Source organism: Saccostrea echinata, unplaced genomic scaffold, assembly GCF_033153115.1.
Source record: "Saccostrea echinata isolate AGI-Se365-2 ecotype Australia unplaced genomic scaffold, CSIRO_AGI_Sech_v1 ptg000029l, whole genome shotgun sequence".
Lineage (NCBI taxonomy): Eukaryota > Metazoa > Mollusca > Bivalvia > Ostreida > Ostreidae > Saccostrea > Saccostrea echinata.
In genome coordinates, this window is record NW_026889778.1 from 18,334,816 (window position 1) to 18,354,254 (window position 19,439).

At 33.8% G+C, this 19,439-nt stretch overlaps 1 protein-coding gene across 1 annotated transcript; it reads left to right on the plus strand.

Moving 5' to 3' along the window:
- The first annotated feature begins 1,987 nt into the window (after window positions 1-1,987).
- On the plus strand, window positions 1,988-13,531 carry LOC133195674 (cytochrome P450 2B1-like). The gene is made up of 6 exons (XM_061331568.1): window positions 1,988-2,081; window positions 9,178-9,338; window positions 9,598-9,764; window positions 10,290-10,814; window positions 12,311-12,751; window positions 13,331-13,531. Exons 2-6 carry the CDS (start codon window positions 9,184-9,186, stop codon window positions 13,510-13,512), a joined length of 1,470 nt encoding a protein of 489 aa, XP_061187552.1. The 5' UTR covers window positions 1,988-2,081; window positions 9,178-9,183; the 3' UTR covers window positions 13,513-13,531.
- Window positions 13,532-19,439: the final 5,908 nt, after the last annotated feature.

Here is a 19,439-nt window from a genome sequence, read left to right on the forward strand (position 1 = left end):
AGACTTGAGACCATGGTAATTTTTTCATGTTTTCTGTGCACGCGAACAGTAGGAAGAAAAAGTGTCTTGGGCCAGACAATTTATTTATTCTCCATAAAAGTATCTTTTAAGATTCAGAAACTAGTAACTTTATGAAATCTTATACTTTCAAAATTGAACAAAATTTGCATGGACCATATAAAAATAATTTTTCTTAATTTTGCATCACTGTTTCTCTTAAAGAACAGCTGCTGTGATTAATTGCTTCATTTTTCCATATACATTTTAAAAAAATACAAAGCAGACCTCTTGATAATCAATGCTTTAAATGTCGCTTCAGGATAGGCACGCATTGGCAAGGAAGTAAGTATAACGTGAAATTCAATTCTTTATAATGAGCTGTCCGATATCGATGTACATATATTTATTTTCTGAGTGCCATCAAGCTTCCCATAAAGCTTTTCAATCTACTGTTGGATCATGATTGTTGGTGGGGGGATCAATGTTAGTGTGGATTTCGTGGGTCATCCATCCGCACGAACGACAACTTTGTAAATGTATCGATTCATTGAATCTTATATGTAAGCAAGTAACCCATGAAATTACATAATCACATTTGAATCCAGTATAATTTTGGTTACTCACGAACATTGACAACACGAATTAAAATGAATAAAGCGCTACTATTAAAGCGAGCGGCGCGAAGCGCTGCTCGCGTAGGGAGCTCAATAGACAACGTGTACGAACGGAGGGAATTCGTGCTGAAATCTACGCATAGTTCAATGAAATTTTTATGAGTCCACGTGAAAAAATTCTAAACTCCCAATAATACTTTACGGCATGGTGGCTCAGACAAAGGAACAACTTACTTGGAAAAAAAGCAAACAACGATTTAATGCAACTTCCATGCCACAAAACTATTGTTTGTGCCCTCAGACAACATGACTTTGTATATGACGTCATTTCCTGATTTGATAAAATACTGGAAAATAAAGACCAGTATCTACTGAGAAAACAGAAGGAAGAAATAATTTCTACTACAATTATTACCTCCAATATGTTATATATGCAATTGAATCAGATAATTGAATGTTATATATTCAAAGACAGATTTGCTTTAATATCTCATGCTCTGATTTCCATGGAAGATTACACATTTTCAATTAGTCTTACCGGCCACGGTAACCTAGTGGTAGGGCGCTCGCTTCGTGATCGGGAGGCCCGGGTTCGATTCTCGTTCGCCGCCCCGAGTCAAAACTAGACGTAAACACAGGTAGTGATTGTTCCTTCGCCAAGCGCCCGGCACTAGAAGTGAAAGTTACTGGTCTTTCGGATGAGACCTTAAAAAGTGTCACGGTAGGCGTTGGTACGATAAAGAATCCTCATTGCTCAATGGCCATGAGTGCCGAGTATAGGTCTAAATTTGAAACCCTTCACCTTCATACGCTGACGTTTCTATATGAGTGAACATTTTTCGAATGGGACGTTAAACAACATACAATCAATCAATTATTTTTTCTTACATGTACCATAAAAGTATGAATTTTACAAGACCGAGTTATCACAAGAATATCATTGAACGACTTATCCAACGAGCCTAGTCTAAGAAAAAAAATCTAACACAGCCCGACGCCGTGGGAAAATTATAATTTCTGAATGGTAGGCCTACCCTTTTCAAGTCAGTATGCGTTTTTGACAAACAAAATGTTTTTCTCAATTTCATTTCATGCATAAATCTTTTCATAGCAAAAGATTAGTCACACATATAGAATTTCAGCCATGAATGTTTTGCAGTGCGATAGCTAACCTTTAAATGGCGAAAATACACGGTCTAGTGGATGTAATCTTTAAAATGAAATAAATTGCATGATGTCTGCAGCTGATATGATACAATGGACGACAAACAAATAGGAATGTTCGCTGTGACGTAGTAAATTGGTCACGTGACATGCTGGTTGGCAAAATATTTGAAAATAGTAATGGCTGCATGCTGAGTAAACACAAAGAAAACGACGACTTTTTATTTCTCAGTACAATCTCTGTTAAGAATTGAGGAACCTCGACTCTTCTATGTAATAAACGGAAGCCTTCATCAGTCTCAGGTAGGATGGCTTGGTTTAAAATGGAGACCTTTAATTTAAAGTTACTTATAATAGATTTTTGCTTTTAAAGATTCATGTTGAGTGAAAAGTTCAGTGCATAAATAAAAAAAAGTATGCAATCAAAATAACTTATCATTGCTGATATCGTTAAATGAATGCATGTAACAAGGGATAAAAAGTTAATGTAGATATTGAATGTTATTGCTGATATGAAAATTTAAAAAAATAATTATAATATTGATTCAGACAAATTAAAGAAGAGACTCAGTCATTGACAATTTTCTGTAGGTGAAACATGATCTTTTTTCTTGAAACATTTTTGACCTAATGACCTTGGCGCTTGACCTACTTTTGAAAAACTTAAGACAAATTTGACCTTGGCCAAAACTTTTGAATGGTTGGTACTATAGCTTTCATATTTCCCTGATGCCCCCGTAGTCGGAGATTAGAGGTAAATGATCTTTAGTCTGTCCTTCTGTCTGTTTATGTGTTGGTCTGTCTGCAAAACTTTAACGTTGTCCATACCTTTTGAACGGTTGGAGCTAAGACTTTCATATTTCACATGTGTATTCTTTGTGACAAGGCTTTTTTCGGGTACCAATATTTTTGACTTCATGACTTTCACCTTTCGTGACAAGAACTTTCTTTGACTACCAACATTTTTTACCTCATGCCCTTGACCACGGGGTTTGTCCCACTTTTGAAAAAAAAACTTTAACCTTAGCCGTAACGTCTGAACTGTTAGTGCTTGGGTTAATATATTTTACAAGTGCTTTCTTTGTGACAAGACCTTTCTTTGGGAATCAACATTTTTGAACTCATGACTTTGGAGTTTTACCTAATTTTGAAAGTCTAACCTTGGCAATAAGTTGCTATACAAGGGCATCAGAGTTTCAAAAACAAATATTGTTATCATTAGAAATGTTTCTGAATTTGAATCGAATCCGAATCTAACAAGAATAGATATGGGCTACCCAATATCCAAGATATTCGACTTTTAATATACTTGAATTTTCACTGCTCAGCTTATCTATTAGGAAAAAAACTGCACTTGTTATGAAAATGGTGTATAGTTCATTTTCGTAGGAAATACCGTCACCAGTCTTGCGTCACTGGCAAACAGTGCACACACCTGTGCTTGCAAAACCAAATCCATGAAACCTAAGTCTACACTTGTGCAATCAGAAATATGTGCAGGTAACGTTACGTGTTGTGTAACTACTCGGTCATTAAACAACAAAAGAAAAAACAAAACAAACACTTACAAAACAAATGATAAACATTCTTTTTCAGAAGAAATTGTATGATAATTAAAGAACAATAATCAACTGATAATCATGAAAATATAATTGGTGAAAAATTGTCAATCGAAGAATGACCTATATATTTTCGTGAAAAAGACTGAGGAGGCAGCTAGCGTAGGAATATGAATATACTTATTTACATTTCTGGGGAAAAGGTGATTTTCTTAAAATCATCTAATGGTAATTTTGTTTTCTTCCACGTATTACATATACATCAATATTCTAAACATTTGTTGTAATGGTGTATCTTCTGATCATGAATGGAACTATATTTTTCAGAGCAATTGTATGAAGAGTACCTGACTTTAGTAATATATCTTGAATAGATAGTATGCACTGGTCGAATATATTAAAAATGAATCTGGAACGTATGGTGGCATATTTCTGCCCCCTACATGCACGATAATTTATGTTAACATGCAAGAAAAGTATGTCAACATGCAAGATAATTATGTCAAATTGCAAAATAATTATGTTGACATGCAAGTTACCAATCTTTTTTGAGAATGTAATTTTAATGTTGGTAAAATTACTTACTAGCGCCACTATACAACATCATACTAACAAGCAGCAACAGAATTATGTTGACATTCGACTTATTTATGTTAACATGCAAGATAAGTATGTTAACATGCAAGATATTTATGTCAACATACGACTTATTTGTTAACATGGAACATAATTATGTAGACATGCGACTTATTTATCTCAACATGTAAGATAATTATGTCAACATGCAACTTATTTATGTCAACATGCAATTTATTTATGTCAACATTGACTTATTTATGTCAACATGCAATTTATTTATGTCAACATACGACTTATCTATGTCATCATGTGAGTTATATTTTTTACATGCACGGTATTTATGTCAACATTCAAGATAATAAGTTGCATGTTAACATAAATATCTCGCATGATAACATATTTAACTCGCATGTTTACATAATTATCTTGCATGTTGACATAAATACGTTGCATGTCTTCATAATTATCTTGCATGTTGACATAAATAAGTCGCATGTCTACATAATTATGTTGCATGTTAACATAAATAAGTTGCATGTCTACATAATCCTGTTGTATCTTGCTTGTTTGATGTCATATAATGACATTAGTAAGTAAGTTTACCAATATTAAAATTATATTTTCTAGAGAGATTGGTAACTTCCATGTCAATATGTTTATTTTGCATGTTGATATAAATAAGTCGCAAGTCTACATTATTATGTTGCATGTTAACATTATATCTTGTATGTAGGGGGCAGAAATATGCCACCATAGAAACGAACCTGAATTTGAGGGATCGCGATTCCGATTTGAAAACTGAGAAAGCCGATTTGAAAACTGAGAAAGATATCATCGTATGAAAATTTCTTAATTTTACAATGAATAATAATAATAATAATAATAATAAATGATAATTTCTGTGATTTATATTTCTCAATTTTACGATGACGAGGAATAAATCGAATTTAAATTTGAAAAGTGCTTAATCCTCCTTCTCCTGATGCATTTAACTAGTTCATAATTACTTTTGCGAAATACCATCGTCGGATACTCACGGGTGATCTCGTCTTTTACTCATCACCCGGTGATGAGTTAAACACGAGACTACCCTTCGGTATCCGACGATGGCGAAATACAAATACCTGTATCTATGTTTAATATGTCATTAAAAAGTGGATGATGTTTATTTTTTTGTCATTGGGATGAGGGTGTTATGAAAGGGAGAAGTTAAATTCAATAGACTAAATAACAGAACAGGTACTTTTTCAACACACGAAAAAACCCTACTCGTAAAAGTATCATTGTTGTATTAAATACCTATTTACATTATTTTTTCTTCGCAAGAATAGTTTTCTGGACACTTTTTTTAAATATAATTATTCTAGGTATACATACGAGTCATTTTATATATTTATATGTAATTGAAAATTATGTCGGATAAATAACTTTTTCGCAACCCAGTGGCCACTTTCTCGCAGCCAATTTTTTGGTCGAAAGTTTTCGGCGATTTACATTGTTGTCTAAAGTTTTAGTTTAAACGTTTCCTTTCATTTCTCGGAAAAATCCCTTGATTGGCGAAGAATGTAGTTGTTAACAGTAGAAAAGCTTGTCTCCTACATCTGAAAGAACATAATTCTCCCGAGGAACGAATATCTTGTGAGGTGAACAATAAAATAATACAAAAATGATAGCTTTCTTATGTATTGAAAAGACACTTATAACTACATGTAGTATGTAATTCGGCTTATCTATAGTGTAACGTGTAAAACTACTGGGTTCTACAAGGGACAAGGGTTCTTTAAAATATAGTTTTTCTCTTACTCTATCTGAGTTGTAAGTGATTGGATCTATGTCCATATAATTTAAAATGGTAGGCCGTGGTTCCAGAGCAAGGTAACCTGCACTGTGTTCCTGGAACAGCCAGAGTTCCTATTGTTCTGTGAAGTACCAGGTTCTTTCACCCTTATTCAGAATTACTTCGCCCCTGTACCTCACCACAATTCCTCTAGACTGCTACCTTTCCACTAGTGTCTTACTTCTAACCTTCGCTCTTTATATTGTTTTTCTTAAAGAGTGGCTTTATAACCTCTCGTCTTCAGCTTTCTTCTGTGTGTTCACAACCACTGATTCTGTCCGAAGAGGCCTGACATTTGCTAGCGTCTCCTTTTATACACTTGGCTTATTTTACCCACCAAAAGGGTGATCAGCCTATTGGAAGAGTCCATTTTCCAATATCCCCATCAGATTCAGTAATGATAGGCATAGCTAAATACGCTACCCATTACAATAGGACGCAGTTACAGTACGGGAATGGGGAGCAACTGAACAAAAACAAAAGTATACAAACTTTTTTATGAGGGACATAACCGTAATTTTGATAATTTTTCAGAGTTATTAAATTGTATGTAAAATAGTTAGCAAAAATAAACTTGTCGACCCCTCCCCCAACCAACCCCTTCCTTTGGGTAACACGCACGCACCCTTCGTAAGCTGGTCGAGGAGAATTACACAAGAATGACAACCCCACCCCACACATACAGATAATTTTTTTTTCACGTCTGGAGAGAGTTCGAATACCCCCCCCCCCCCCCCCGAAAAAAATATCCGAGTCGGAGAAATAGGGATCAGACAGGTTTTTTTTTTTCACGACTAGAGAGAGTTGGGATTATTTTTTTTGGTCAAAAAATATCCGAGTCGGAGAAATAGGGTTATTATTTATCTCCCTTTGGGAATTTATTAGTATGTCCCCCTCCCATCCCTTAGAAAATTCCTGGTTCACCCTTGACATTTCAAACACACTACCAAGCCCCATAGTAAATATAAATCTAGCTTACTTCATAAACTTTTTTTTCACATTGCTTCAAGTTATGTACAAATTTAACATCCACATACGATTTTAATTTATGGACTTCTTACTCCCAGGATTTGGTCTTGGTTGTGTTTCTTTTTTTTTTTTTTTTTGGAGGGGGATGTCACAAACACATTAAACTTTCTATACAGGATACAGATTGACATACCAAAGATTGATTAATTGATTGCATGTCCCAATCGAGAATTTTTCACTCATATGGAGACGTCACAGTATGCGGTGAAGGGCTTTAAATTTAGTCTATACTCGGCACTTAGGGCCATTGAGCAGTAATGGTTCTTTATCGTTCCAACGCCTATCGTGATACGGGACCTCGAGTTTTAAGGTCTCATACGAAAGACTCGTGACTTTCACTTCTAGTACCGGGCGCTTGGCGAAGGAACAGTAACTACTTGTGTTTACATCTTGGGTTTGACGCGGCGCAGCGAACGAGAATTAAACCCGGGCCTCCGGACCACGAAGCCAGCGGAAGGCCCGTGTTCGATTCTCTTTCGCTGTAATGTAAAAAATAGTAAAACAGAGTAAAGATTCATAGTAATTCAAAGTATTAAAATAACTACCGAAGTTACTATAGTAAATTTTTAGGGTAGTATAAAAAAGTAATCCTATCGAGCTTATTTACAATTCTCATATTCATTTAATTTTCTCTTAATACAAACATAAAATAAGATGTCAATTTATTAAATAATATAATCTAGACACATTGTACATAGTGTATTTTTTTTAGTGTAATACACTGTAATTTTCCTGTACGTCCATTTTTAACTTCATGTATAATCATTTCACCTAAGACGTCTTAGTTTAGGACGACCTTAATGCAGTTTTGATTTACATGCGTACGTTTGTCTAAGGATCTTCTTAAAATTTCCCTAAGATTATTGTTAGGAACTTTCTTAAGGCAATTCTTAGGAAAGTTTCGTAAACATGTCTGCAGGGGTATTATTAGGTGTCTAGGAAGAATAAGCATACCATGTCGACCGGTCACATCCCCCCAAAACCCAATGTATTGATCATGTAGACAGAGTAATTTGTAGTCAAATTATTATAGAATCAATATGTCATGTTCTAAATTTTGAATTTACCGGATGGGAGTAAATACAAAATTTAGAATTTACTCCCACCTGATAAATTCAAAATTCAGAACATGACAAAGGACCAAACAATGAGTATGAAACATATCAGACAAAGTACGACCCAATGACAGGTTATATTTACAAAAAATGTCATTATAACGACCATAGAATTTGCGAAATGGTTGTTGAAGTCTCTTTAATATCAATTTTATCATTAGTCGGTAGCATTCCTCGGTTTAAAATTGATCGTACTCGGAGATGCTCTTGCGTATCGAATTAGGGAGACATCAACACCTTAACATTGCATGTTACGATGGAATATTACTACATAAAATAAGTGAAGTTGACAATGGAAAATCTGGATCATCCCGTTTGTCAATTAGTTGGTCATTGTCATCTATAGTCAGTAAAACATCTAAATATGAAACAGATGTAGAAGATTTTTGGTGTCTTTTATTTCGAGCTTACAGTGATATATCGTGTCGACATACGAATGTAGGTAACTATTGTGCATCGATATACTAGTATCTAAATGTTTAAATGAAGGCCACAGCAAGAATTTTCTTCTTCTCCTGTAGAAGTTGTTGAATAAATTCTGTTTCATAGGAATATGAAACCAGGTCGGCAAATTAAGGAGCACTTTTAACGCCCATCGAAATTCCAACAGATTATAGCAAGACCTGGTCTTCAAAGACTATATACGTAAATGTTTTGTATGAGGAACTCCAGCATATATATACTTTTAATATCAACTTCAATGTACTTGTGTATAAAATCAGAATGTTTTTTAACAAAGTAATTTTATAGACGACCAATCACGAGATATGAAAATTTTGGAGTGTCTAATATTTTATTGAGGAACCAGAATCTTCGTTATGCCCCTGCTTGCTACTTGACAACAAACATCATCTACCTTTATTATGCAAATAAAATGTATGGTCTCTAGAATGATTATTCAGAAAAGTATTTAATTCATATCAGTATATCAAAACATTTGTTTCGGATGAGACCGTATAAACCGAGGTCCCGTGTCGCAGTAGGTGCTGGCACGAAAAAGATCCCTCACTGCTCAATGGCCGTAAGTGCCGAGTATAGGACAACATTTGCAGCTCTCCACCGGCAATGGTGGCGTCTCCATATGAGTGAAAAATTCTCGAGAGGGACGTTAAACAACATACAATCAATTAATCAAAACATTTGCCAGTTGTAAATGTAAGTGTCTTTCACAAGGATATGTGAAACATTCTGAGAGAGAGAGAGAGAGAGAGAGAGAGAGAGAGAGAGAGTATAAATGTTGCATGGCACAAAAATGTGATGCTCTTTCCCATTCTCTTTAGAAGTCCATGATATCTCTGCCGGTTTTTCTCCTAAGTACTGCTGTACTGGTCGGTTTTCTGGCAATGTTTTGGACACGTGACAACAGGAATCTTCCGCCGAGGGAACCTGGACGTCTACTAGTTGGAAACGTAGACATTAAACCAGACGCTACTATGCTTTTGTAATGTTCTTGATTTTTTTCTTTAAAACATTATAGAAAGCAATACATGCATGTACTATTTAAAATGAATATTCTGAATATAATCTATTAAATTATAAATTTTGAAAATTGTAATTTCTATTAAAACTTAATTAACAGTGTACATGTACATACAATAAACATAGAAAGAGAGAGTAAACATAGAAAGAGAGAGTAAACATAGAAAGAGAAAGTAAAAAAAAATCAGCTGTTTTTTGACGTAGATGCTTAATAATTTCAGCAACCTACAGAGGAAACATGGTGATTTTATAACGCTGAAGGTCTTTGGTCAGACTATCATTGTCGTTTGTGGCTATGACACAATCAAAGAAGTTCTAGAAAAGCATGGCGAATCAACATCTGCCCACACTGCAACGTTTGGATTTTCGGAATATTTTGAACTATCAGGTACATGTAACCTTCAATTTAGGTAAAGCTGTGATGCTTTGAGTTTCATGGGCCTTAAGGCGCTATACTTGTAGAACTTTGTCTGATACTGGATAGAATGCAATGAGAAAAGTTAGTAGATTTATAGTCCATCGATGTAGTTTTAAAATCCCTTTAATAGAAGATAAATTTTAATAAAATGACAATGCAACTTTCAAAAGAAAAACTGTAAATTAAATTTTGTTCACAGGAACTTTATTCAAGCTAATTTTCACGAGATTTATGCTACAAAAGAATCTTATGAAAGAAGCATTGTGCAACATTACATAAACAATACTAGTCCCTTTCCCTTATGAGCAATATCAATAAACGTTTCAGAAATCAGTGAAGCGGAACAAAACGCAGACTTGATCTTTAGCTCTTCAAAAGAAACTTACATACCAAAAATCAGCTTAATATTCTTAAGCGTCCATAAATAGAGTCGGAAAACCATAGAAGAGTGAAATTATATAATTATAAGTGTATCCAGTCATGATTTATTAATAGGTATCTTTGGAGCATCTGGTACGATATGGAGGAATCAACGAAAATTTGGACACGAAACATTGCGATCCATTGACTCAGGGGGTAACAATCTCGAAACTCGGGTTTTAGAAGAATTACCGGACTTCTTTAAGGAAATAGACAAGATGAAGGGTCAACCTTTTGATGTGAGCAAGCTCATCAAAACAAGTCAATACAATATCATATCATCTCTAATTTTTGGACACAGATTTGACCACGATGATGCAACTCTCACAAGACTCGTGGATCTACTTGAGGAAGCCATGGAAATATTTCATGATCAGATAATTTTGAACTTTTTGGAATGGCTGAAGTACATACCAGGGGATCCATTTAAAGTTAGAAGGAGACGATTCCTGGTTGATGAAATCTTCAAAATCGTTCAAAAGTCAGTTGACGAGCACAAAGAAACACTTGAAAATCCAAAGTCCGACGATTTTATTTATAGCTTTTTAAGGGAACAGAGAAAGAGAAAATTAAGTAAGGAAAGCTTGGAAGGCTTTGGAGGTAAATAACTTGTGTAATTTTGTATTTTCGACCTATGAAAAAAATGCCAACCGGCAATGTCATGCCGTACCTAAATCCAGGCAATGCGATACACATGAGTAAAATAAATTGTCTCGTAATCATCCAAACACGATCAAACGCCATAGTTTCATGCTTTTAATTTCCTATTGAAAAATTTTCGCCAACACATTCATTCAAAGCAGGCAAATAAATCTTGATGTAATTTAGTTTGTTAGAATCCACCAAAGAAATAAGCAAGCATGTTTTTCCAACTTGTTCTCAATCGCATCAAAGAGACCCAATAGGTTCAATGTTATAGAAAGATGTGGTCAACATTCGTCAGCATTGCACATTTTAGTATTTTACAATTGTACATACGAGGGGTTATCAAAAAGTTAGTGGACTAGCGTCATAAAATGTAAAACCGCTTGAGATATATCAATGAATTTTTAAATATTGAATAAGCATCTTCTTTTCTATCTGTAACATGAAATACAAATTATAAGTTTTATTTTTTAGTGAATCGTAAATGTTTTTATTAGCAATGGTATGTCCATGTGGCGCAACCTCGAACGTGACGTATTTTCTACCTGCGTGTATCTGAGAAAAACTCTTCTAATATGAGCATTTGTCATCCGAAAATCCTATTAATTCACTCATGTAATATGACACAATTTTTCTGTAAAAGTTGCAATTTTTACCTCATTCTGTATATTCTAGGATATTTTATCGTAATTTTTATATTGAATGTCCAAATAATAAAGGGGTTAAAAATGACGTCGAAAGGGGGTAGGGTGTCATTTGAAAACATTCTATAAAGTTTCAGCCCCTGGGTACCTGAAATAGACCTAGAAAATGTTTAAGCAAGCTACAGAGAAATAAAATACACCCAGAGTACTTGTTTTTAAATACTAAAACTAATTCAGCAAGAAAAGAGACACAGGGTTAATGTCGATTTGTAGTCAGGGTGTCCAAAGTCAGTCACGTTGAAAAGTGACGTTGATCATTGGCTCACATTGAACTCCGAGAAGAAAATTATTCTGGCAAAATCAAGCGAGGATCTCTACCTATGTATAGATTTAATTTTTACAATATTAATGCATTGCAATCAGGTGTTCATGACATTGTAAAGTCATATAAACAAGACGGTTTTAAATCTTTACTTTACTCCTGAGAATCTCATCAAGATAAGTGTGTTGAGGCAGAGAGAGCGGGCATTAAGAAATAATGACGTTGTCGGACGTCATGAAACTAAACGGCGACAGCGCCGGATAATCATATGATGTCCTTCTTATTTTATGATAATTTGGCAAATTATCAACATATCAAGCTGAAATTTTCAAAATTTCTTAAACTTTTGTTGTTTTATGTTCCCTATAAATTTTGTAATCAACGACTACATAGTATTAATTTTATCGCATCAGTCCACGAACTTTTTGATAACCCCTCGTATACATATACATGTAGGATAATGATAGATGCATTTTCTGTTTCAGATAGGGACCTCCTAGTTTTGGGATATGCATTATACTTCACCAGTACCCCAGCCGTTAATGAGTTATATTGGTTCATTTTGTACCTTTTGCACAACCAAGATGTAGTGGTACGCATGCGCAAAGAAATTCAAGAAAATATTGGAACCAATACATCTATTACCATGGCAGACCAAGAGAAGCTCCCCTACTGTCGTGCAGTAATGTATGAAGTCCTGCGTATTTCTTTCACCACCGTGATTCCGCCAACACATACGTTCTCAGAAGACATTACGGTCAATGGTTATACGCTGCCAAAAGATGCCTGGTTGATGGCAGCCTTGTGCACAGTCAACATGGATCCGAACATTTTTCCGGAGCCTGAAAAATTCAAACCAGAACGATTCATCAATGAAAACGGCCAATTGTTTGGATATGAAAAGGTTTATACAACCTTTTCATTGGGTATGTTTTTCATAAATGATAACTGTTCTAATTTTTAATCATTTTATGCATCTAGTTACGATCAGAATAATAATTTTTTTGCCATTTTTTTTCCTTTAATGAGACCCACCTAACAAAAAATACTATAGTTAACTACAGTTTAATATAGTTAACTACAGTTTAATATAGTTAACTACAGTTTAATATAGTTAACTATGGTTTAATATAGAATCAAAGTTTTTACTAATAGTAAAGCGGAGTATTTTTACTATGAATTTCAGATAGTTATATTTGATGTTCTCTAATTCATACGTGCATATTTTTATAATAAATGGAACTATTACTTGTATATTCACATATCATTTTCAAATTTTACATCAGTGTTATCAAACGTAAGAGATTTTAAGCTTTGAAATCTCAAAAAGAAAGTTCAAAAGTAAAGTTTTGTAGTAAATCAACGTATCAAACTTGACGTGTTTATTATAGTAACCTATAGTAAAGTATTAATAGTTTACTATAGTTAACTTAAGCAACTTTTTGCTAGGGTTCGCATACATAATAAATGTTTAACAACATAAACTTTGAAATTGTTTATTTTAGGTCTCAGAGACTGTCTTGGCAAAAATCTTGCTAAAATGGAAATGTTTCTTTTCATAACAACACTGGTGCGGGACTACGATATTGAAAACGAGGCTGGAAAACCTCTTCCATCATTAGAAGGAATGTCCAGAGGATTCCGTGTTGCTGTTCCCTATCAAGTTTGCTTGAAAAAAAGAGAATAAAGTAGAAGTACAAAGAAAAATTTGTTACTTTATTAGTGTATGCATAATTATTATCAATTGCACTTTATACTTCATGCAATTTACAACATGAGGAAAAAGTTAGGATGCAGATTTTCGGCTGCAAATAAAACGTGAATAAATATTTCTGGAAGAAATTCTGAAATATCCTGTATTTTGTATTAGAAATGTACATGTATTGGTATATATGCCTTATGCTCCATCAAAACTAGCAACCAAATTTCATTGCAGATTTCCTAACACAAATAGCACTTTAATTATATTGATTGTCTTTATATGTTTTGAAGATCATTGAAAACGGGAGTGGTAATATATCTTGAATTTCAGTCCCTGAAACGTTTTACTTTCCAATTTTGTCCGTTTGCTCACCGTTCGTTCACAGTTTTGCGTTCACCAGCAGCTCGCCTCCACCGTTCACAAAGCATTCAGCTCCCTTCAAAAACTGCCTCTGAGGTGTATTATCATTAATTATAGATAATATTATGGACTAAATAATTACAGTGCAAGTGTTCCTTTGTAGTGTAGTAAAAAAAAAAATCATAGTAATCGTAATGAACGAACAAACAAGAAAATTTATGGCGGAGCTGTAGGGAGATCAGCTTTCCTATTTTATCTGATATCATACATGCAAGATGCAACAGAATTATGTTGACATACGACTTATTTCTGTCAACATGCGAGATAATTATGCAGAAATTCACTTATTTATGTCGACATGCGAGTTAAATAAGTCGACATGCAACTTATGTTGATTCGACTTATTTATTTCAACATGCGAGTACGTGCAAGATTCTATGTCACCATTCAAGATAACTAACATTCAACATAACTATTTCGTATATTGTCATAATTAACTTGCATGTCAACATACATAATAACCTCGCATGTTTAAAACATGCTAGTAAATAACAGAGTTAATTTAGCTTGTTCACAGTACATGATGATATCAAATGTTTTTCTTGATTTTTCTTGGTTCTACTCACAATATTCCAGGTCCAGGTTTTAGAAAATAATTTCTCCCGTTAAGATACCATGATTCTTGATATATCTGATTAATCAGAATATTCTTTTATTCCCGTTATATATACTAGGACATTGAATGTTAATTTTTTGTTCAGTAGTAGTAATTATCTGAAAAATATTTTCGCGTTATTCTTACACATGTGCCGATATAATTGTGGTTAGGGTCAACATTTTAGCTCACCTGAGCTGAAAACTCAAATGAGCTTTTCTGATCACATTTTGTCTGTCGTCCGTCTGACCGTCACACTGTAAAATTTTCACATTTTCAGCTTCTTCTCATATTGGCCAATTTCAACCAAACTTGCCACAAAGCATCCGTGGATAAAGGGGATTCGGGTTTGTTCAAATGAAGGGCCATGTCCTCCTTCAAGGGAGGATAATTACTGGCATCTTTTAAAAATCTTCTCAAGAACCACTGTGCCAGAAAAGTTGAAACTTATGTGAAAGCTTCATTATAAAGTGTACATTGAATTTTATTCAGACCATGATCCCCAGGGAAGGGTGGGGCTACAATAGATGATCAAAGTTTTACATAGGAATATATAGGAAAAAATCTTTCAAATCTTCTTCTCAAGAACTATAAGAGTTGCTTCTTATGTGAAAGCTTCATTACATAGTGTACATTCAAGATTGTTAAAATCAAGACACCCAGGGGCAGGGTTCGGCCACAGTTGGCTTTCAAAGTTTTACATAGGAATGTATATACATGTATTTAAAAATCTTCTCAAGAACAACAAACCCATGATTAGTGATGATTATATGGAAGGATCCTCAGGTAGTGTAGATTCAAATTTCTTCAAATCCTGTTCCCCGGGGCTAGACTTGGGCCACAATGGGCGATCAAAGTTTTACCCAGGAATGTATAGAAAAATTCTTTAAAATCTTCTTATCAAGAACAGGAAAGCAATGATTAGTCATATTTATATGGAAGCATTGCCATGTATTGTCATTAATGTCATGTGACATGTACCGATGGACGACGATATATGCAGCCGGCGAAAATATGAACAGGACGACAATATCTACCGTCACGATCGCGCTGCATGAAAAAGCATACGAGACACGTCAGTTAATACAAGTTTGTCCACACCAATTAATTCACAAAACTACGAAAAAACCCCAAAAAATCTTTAAGGAACAATATCTGCGGCGCGACAATATGTGCAGTGAGGGTAGGTTACATAATGTCGCCAGCGACAATATGTAGATGTGTAACTTCTCAGCCGGTTACAATATGCACCGATGGACGACAGTATATGCAGTGAGGGTAGGTTCATATTGTCGCCGACGACAATATGTTCAAAACGACAACATGTACCGTCACAGGGTGCCAAAGAACATAGCTATACAATTTCTATCAACATGAATGTTTTAAATGAAACTGGCATTTTTATAAACTAAAAATCAGAGGCAGTTTTTGATTTTACGTCATTTCTTAATATGTCCCTAATGAGTGCCATATGTTCTTCAATCACCAGCAAAGGATGACTGCACTTAACGCCGGCTTTTGGGTCTTTTTCGGTTGCTTCTGTTGCTTTTGTATCATACTCTTATTTCATTTTTATATATTTATGAAAGAATCCTGTCAATTTCGAGCCGAATTTAAATATTAAAATAATCTAAGACTGTGATACAATAAAATGATTCTATGTTTTCTGTCCTTATTCTTTCCATATATAGAGTATTTACACTTACCTGCCCTTGATTAAACATTAGATATGCATGAAAGGTGGAGCCAATGTAAGAAGAAGCAGTTTTTTCTCGTTTAATCCATGAGTGCATGTTTGTCTATTAACTTCCTTTTGACACAACATTGTTAATGCAAATATACAACTACTGTTAAACGGAGAACAATAGACAAACATGCGCTGACTATGTATAAAGTCAGTGAAAAAGTGGGCGTCCTCATTATCGTACGGAGATTCAAGGAATTGTGATGACCCCCGCCTTAGAAAACAGCTTCGTACTTCGTAAATACGTACTTTTACTTAATGTAATTACATAAAGTTGTAGATTAGATGTTGACCATTCGTGCAATTAAAGGAAAAATTCTTGTTTTGAAAGTTTATTTTGTCGCAATTTTCGTATGTCCTTAAGTGCAGTCATCCTTTGGAGAGTTCTTCATATTTGTTTTATTTTACTTTCCGTTTGAGAAAGAAGGAAAAATACTATGCAATTTCTTTTCGAATGAAACGATATTTTATTTAAAGTTACCAAAACCTTAATTATGCACATGCCACCCTTGCAAAAAGGAATATAACGAGCTTTAATGATATTTGATAGTTATGCTATACATGAAGTTCTCTGTATTTGAGGAAAAATAGAAATATATTTCTTTTTCTGTCCTGTTCACAAAGACCTAGGTTCACTAACTCCATTAAATGCCCCTGTACATATACCAATTAATTAATTCCCGATGTGCCATTTCAAACATCAATATAAAGTAGAGACTTAGTGCTTTCATTTCCTATAAAAAAAAGTTTCCTCTCGGAGTCCATGTACTGAAAAACAGGCTTTGTAACATTGTAATGTTCTTGAATTTTGAAGAAAATGGGTATATTTGAACAACTTTAGAAAAGAATTAAATTATAAGCCTTACTCGCTCATTCAAAATTACATGTCCAAATCGAACGCAAGAAAATGTCAACCGAAAGATCATTGAACTTTTTAAAATGTTTTATTAACACTGCTGTGGTGAAAATAAAAAAAAAATTATGGTTGACAAGCTCAATATAACAAACAGTGATCGATCTCATAAAAATGTACAGACAATACAAATTTGTGTGCAGGGCATAAAACACGGTTTGGTAAGGGTACCAGATAATCTATTTCCTTGATAACAATAAAGATTATAGTGAGGTACAAAAGAATTCAATTGAAAAAAGAATAAAACGAAAGCCAACAACATCAGATCAGTATTTTATTTCTATAATCAAATATGCAAAGAATGAATAAAACCATTAAAACTCTCTGTTCAGAGTTAATTAAACTTGTACCCAGAAAAGTAATTGTAATAGCCTCCATGAATGAGAGAAGCCTTACTACCAGTCTTGATCCATACTCTCATCCCTTTCTTTAGCTCCGTGACCAAGTGACCAGTTGTAGATATATAGTCACTTTGTTGTTTTTCAATGCAGGTTTGAACACGGACGGTACCATCAACCATGGCGAAAAGGTAAACGGTTCCACCCTTATTAGATAGAAATAACTAATCTAACGAGTAAAGACCACCCTCCGGTGCTGTAAAAATTCCTGTTGTCGGATCATAGCCTTTGCCTTTGTTTAACTGGACGTTGTTAAATTTAATGTTGGTTCTTACAGGAACATTCCTTAGATCATTTTTGATATTGGCATGAAAGGCAATGGTCTCAGAAAAAGAACCTAAATATATTCAATCCAATTACTTATAAGATTTCAATTCAAAATTTTAATCATTTGCAGTCAATAGACTCTGATTTTATAGAAATTTGATGTGTTGTGATGATAAAATAAAATCAGGTTAGAATGAAGAATTACAAAATAAAATAGCATTGTGTTTTCACTTTGTATTAAGTGTAGACCCTCCCTGCTGTATTTTTACAGGGAGAGAATGACGACTTCCCAATAAAGTCAACTTTGAAACATTCATACATATCACAAAAAGTCTTGAAAACAAGGTCAATTTAATATCAAAGCTTTAAATATTAAAGAAATTGCATTGGCACATTTACTTAAAAATAAAAATATTTGCGAGTTGAATTACTGTGTGTTTATTAATATTTTGAAAGTTTATTATGGAAACATGCATTTCTTGTGAAATCTTTATACTGGTACATGTATAGAGAAAATTAAACAGAACATGTACATTTTCAACATAAATCCTTCGAAATGCCTAATCATTGACAATTCAAAACACGCATGAAACAGGAATGACATACAGAAGCAATATATATATAAGTATTTGAAACAGTACCTTTTCTTTCATATCTATTGTTTGAATTTTACTTTTAATACAATCATCTTAACTTCACCTTTTCTTTCTTTACATGTAAGTCGTTGACAAACTTCATGTAACTATCGTAGTCTTTGATAAAGGCTGTTGGAGGAGATGGGTCTACCATGGAAGTGGTCAGTAATAGAACAAAAACATTCACACAGCCGAGATATGCCATCCTGACTGAAAATAAATATAAGAAATTTCACTCACAAACTTATATTCCAAAGTGAGGAATATTGAATAAAATAAAGATCCATGCTAATCATCAGGAGGCGATATATTTTAACTGATATTTGAAAATTTGAATTAATACAAATTTAACATCATTTCAAATGTAATTTCAAAAATGAAATTATTATATAAGATACGAATTCTGCCTTGTCTTAAACAGTTACTGCTTCATCATACTAGAGAAACAAGGTTTCATTTCACATTAAGTTGTAAAGCCACAGATTATGTTAAATGAAGATAATGTTCATTTAAGTTTTCTGCTCTTCTATCTAGTAATCACATAAATAAATAAAAATGTAATCAAGCACGACATTTAAAAAAAAGTGCGGGCTTATGATGTAATGTAAAATCAAACACTGTAAAATACTTATTCAAGTACTTATTATTTTTTAATTCTTGTCGAATTTCACCCTCTGATTTATTATACCCCTTTGTTATTGCATAGTCAAAGCGATTTAATAGCAAAAACATTTGAACTAAACTTACACGAAAACTATCTTCATTTTTTGAAAGAGGTTATAATATAGTTCAGATATCGTGCTTTCTACTTACACTGTGTCTTGTTTTCAGCTCTATTTTGTTTACCTCTTATTTCATTACAGATTTACATCAATTTGTATGGACAAAGTCTATGTTTTATCACACGCTCTTTTCTCATAATGTTCATTTTAAGTCACAC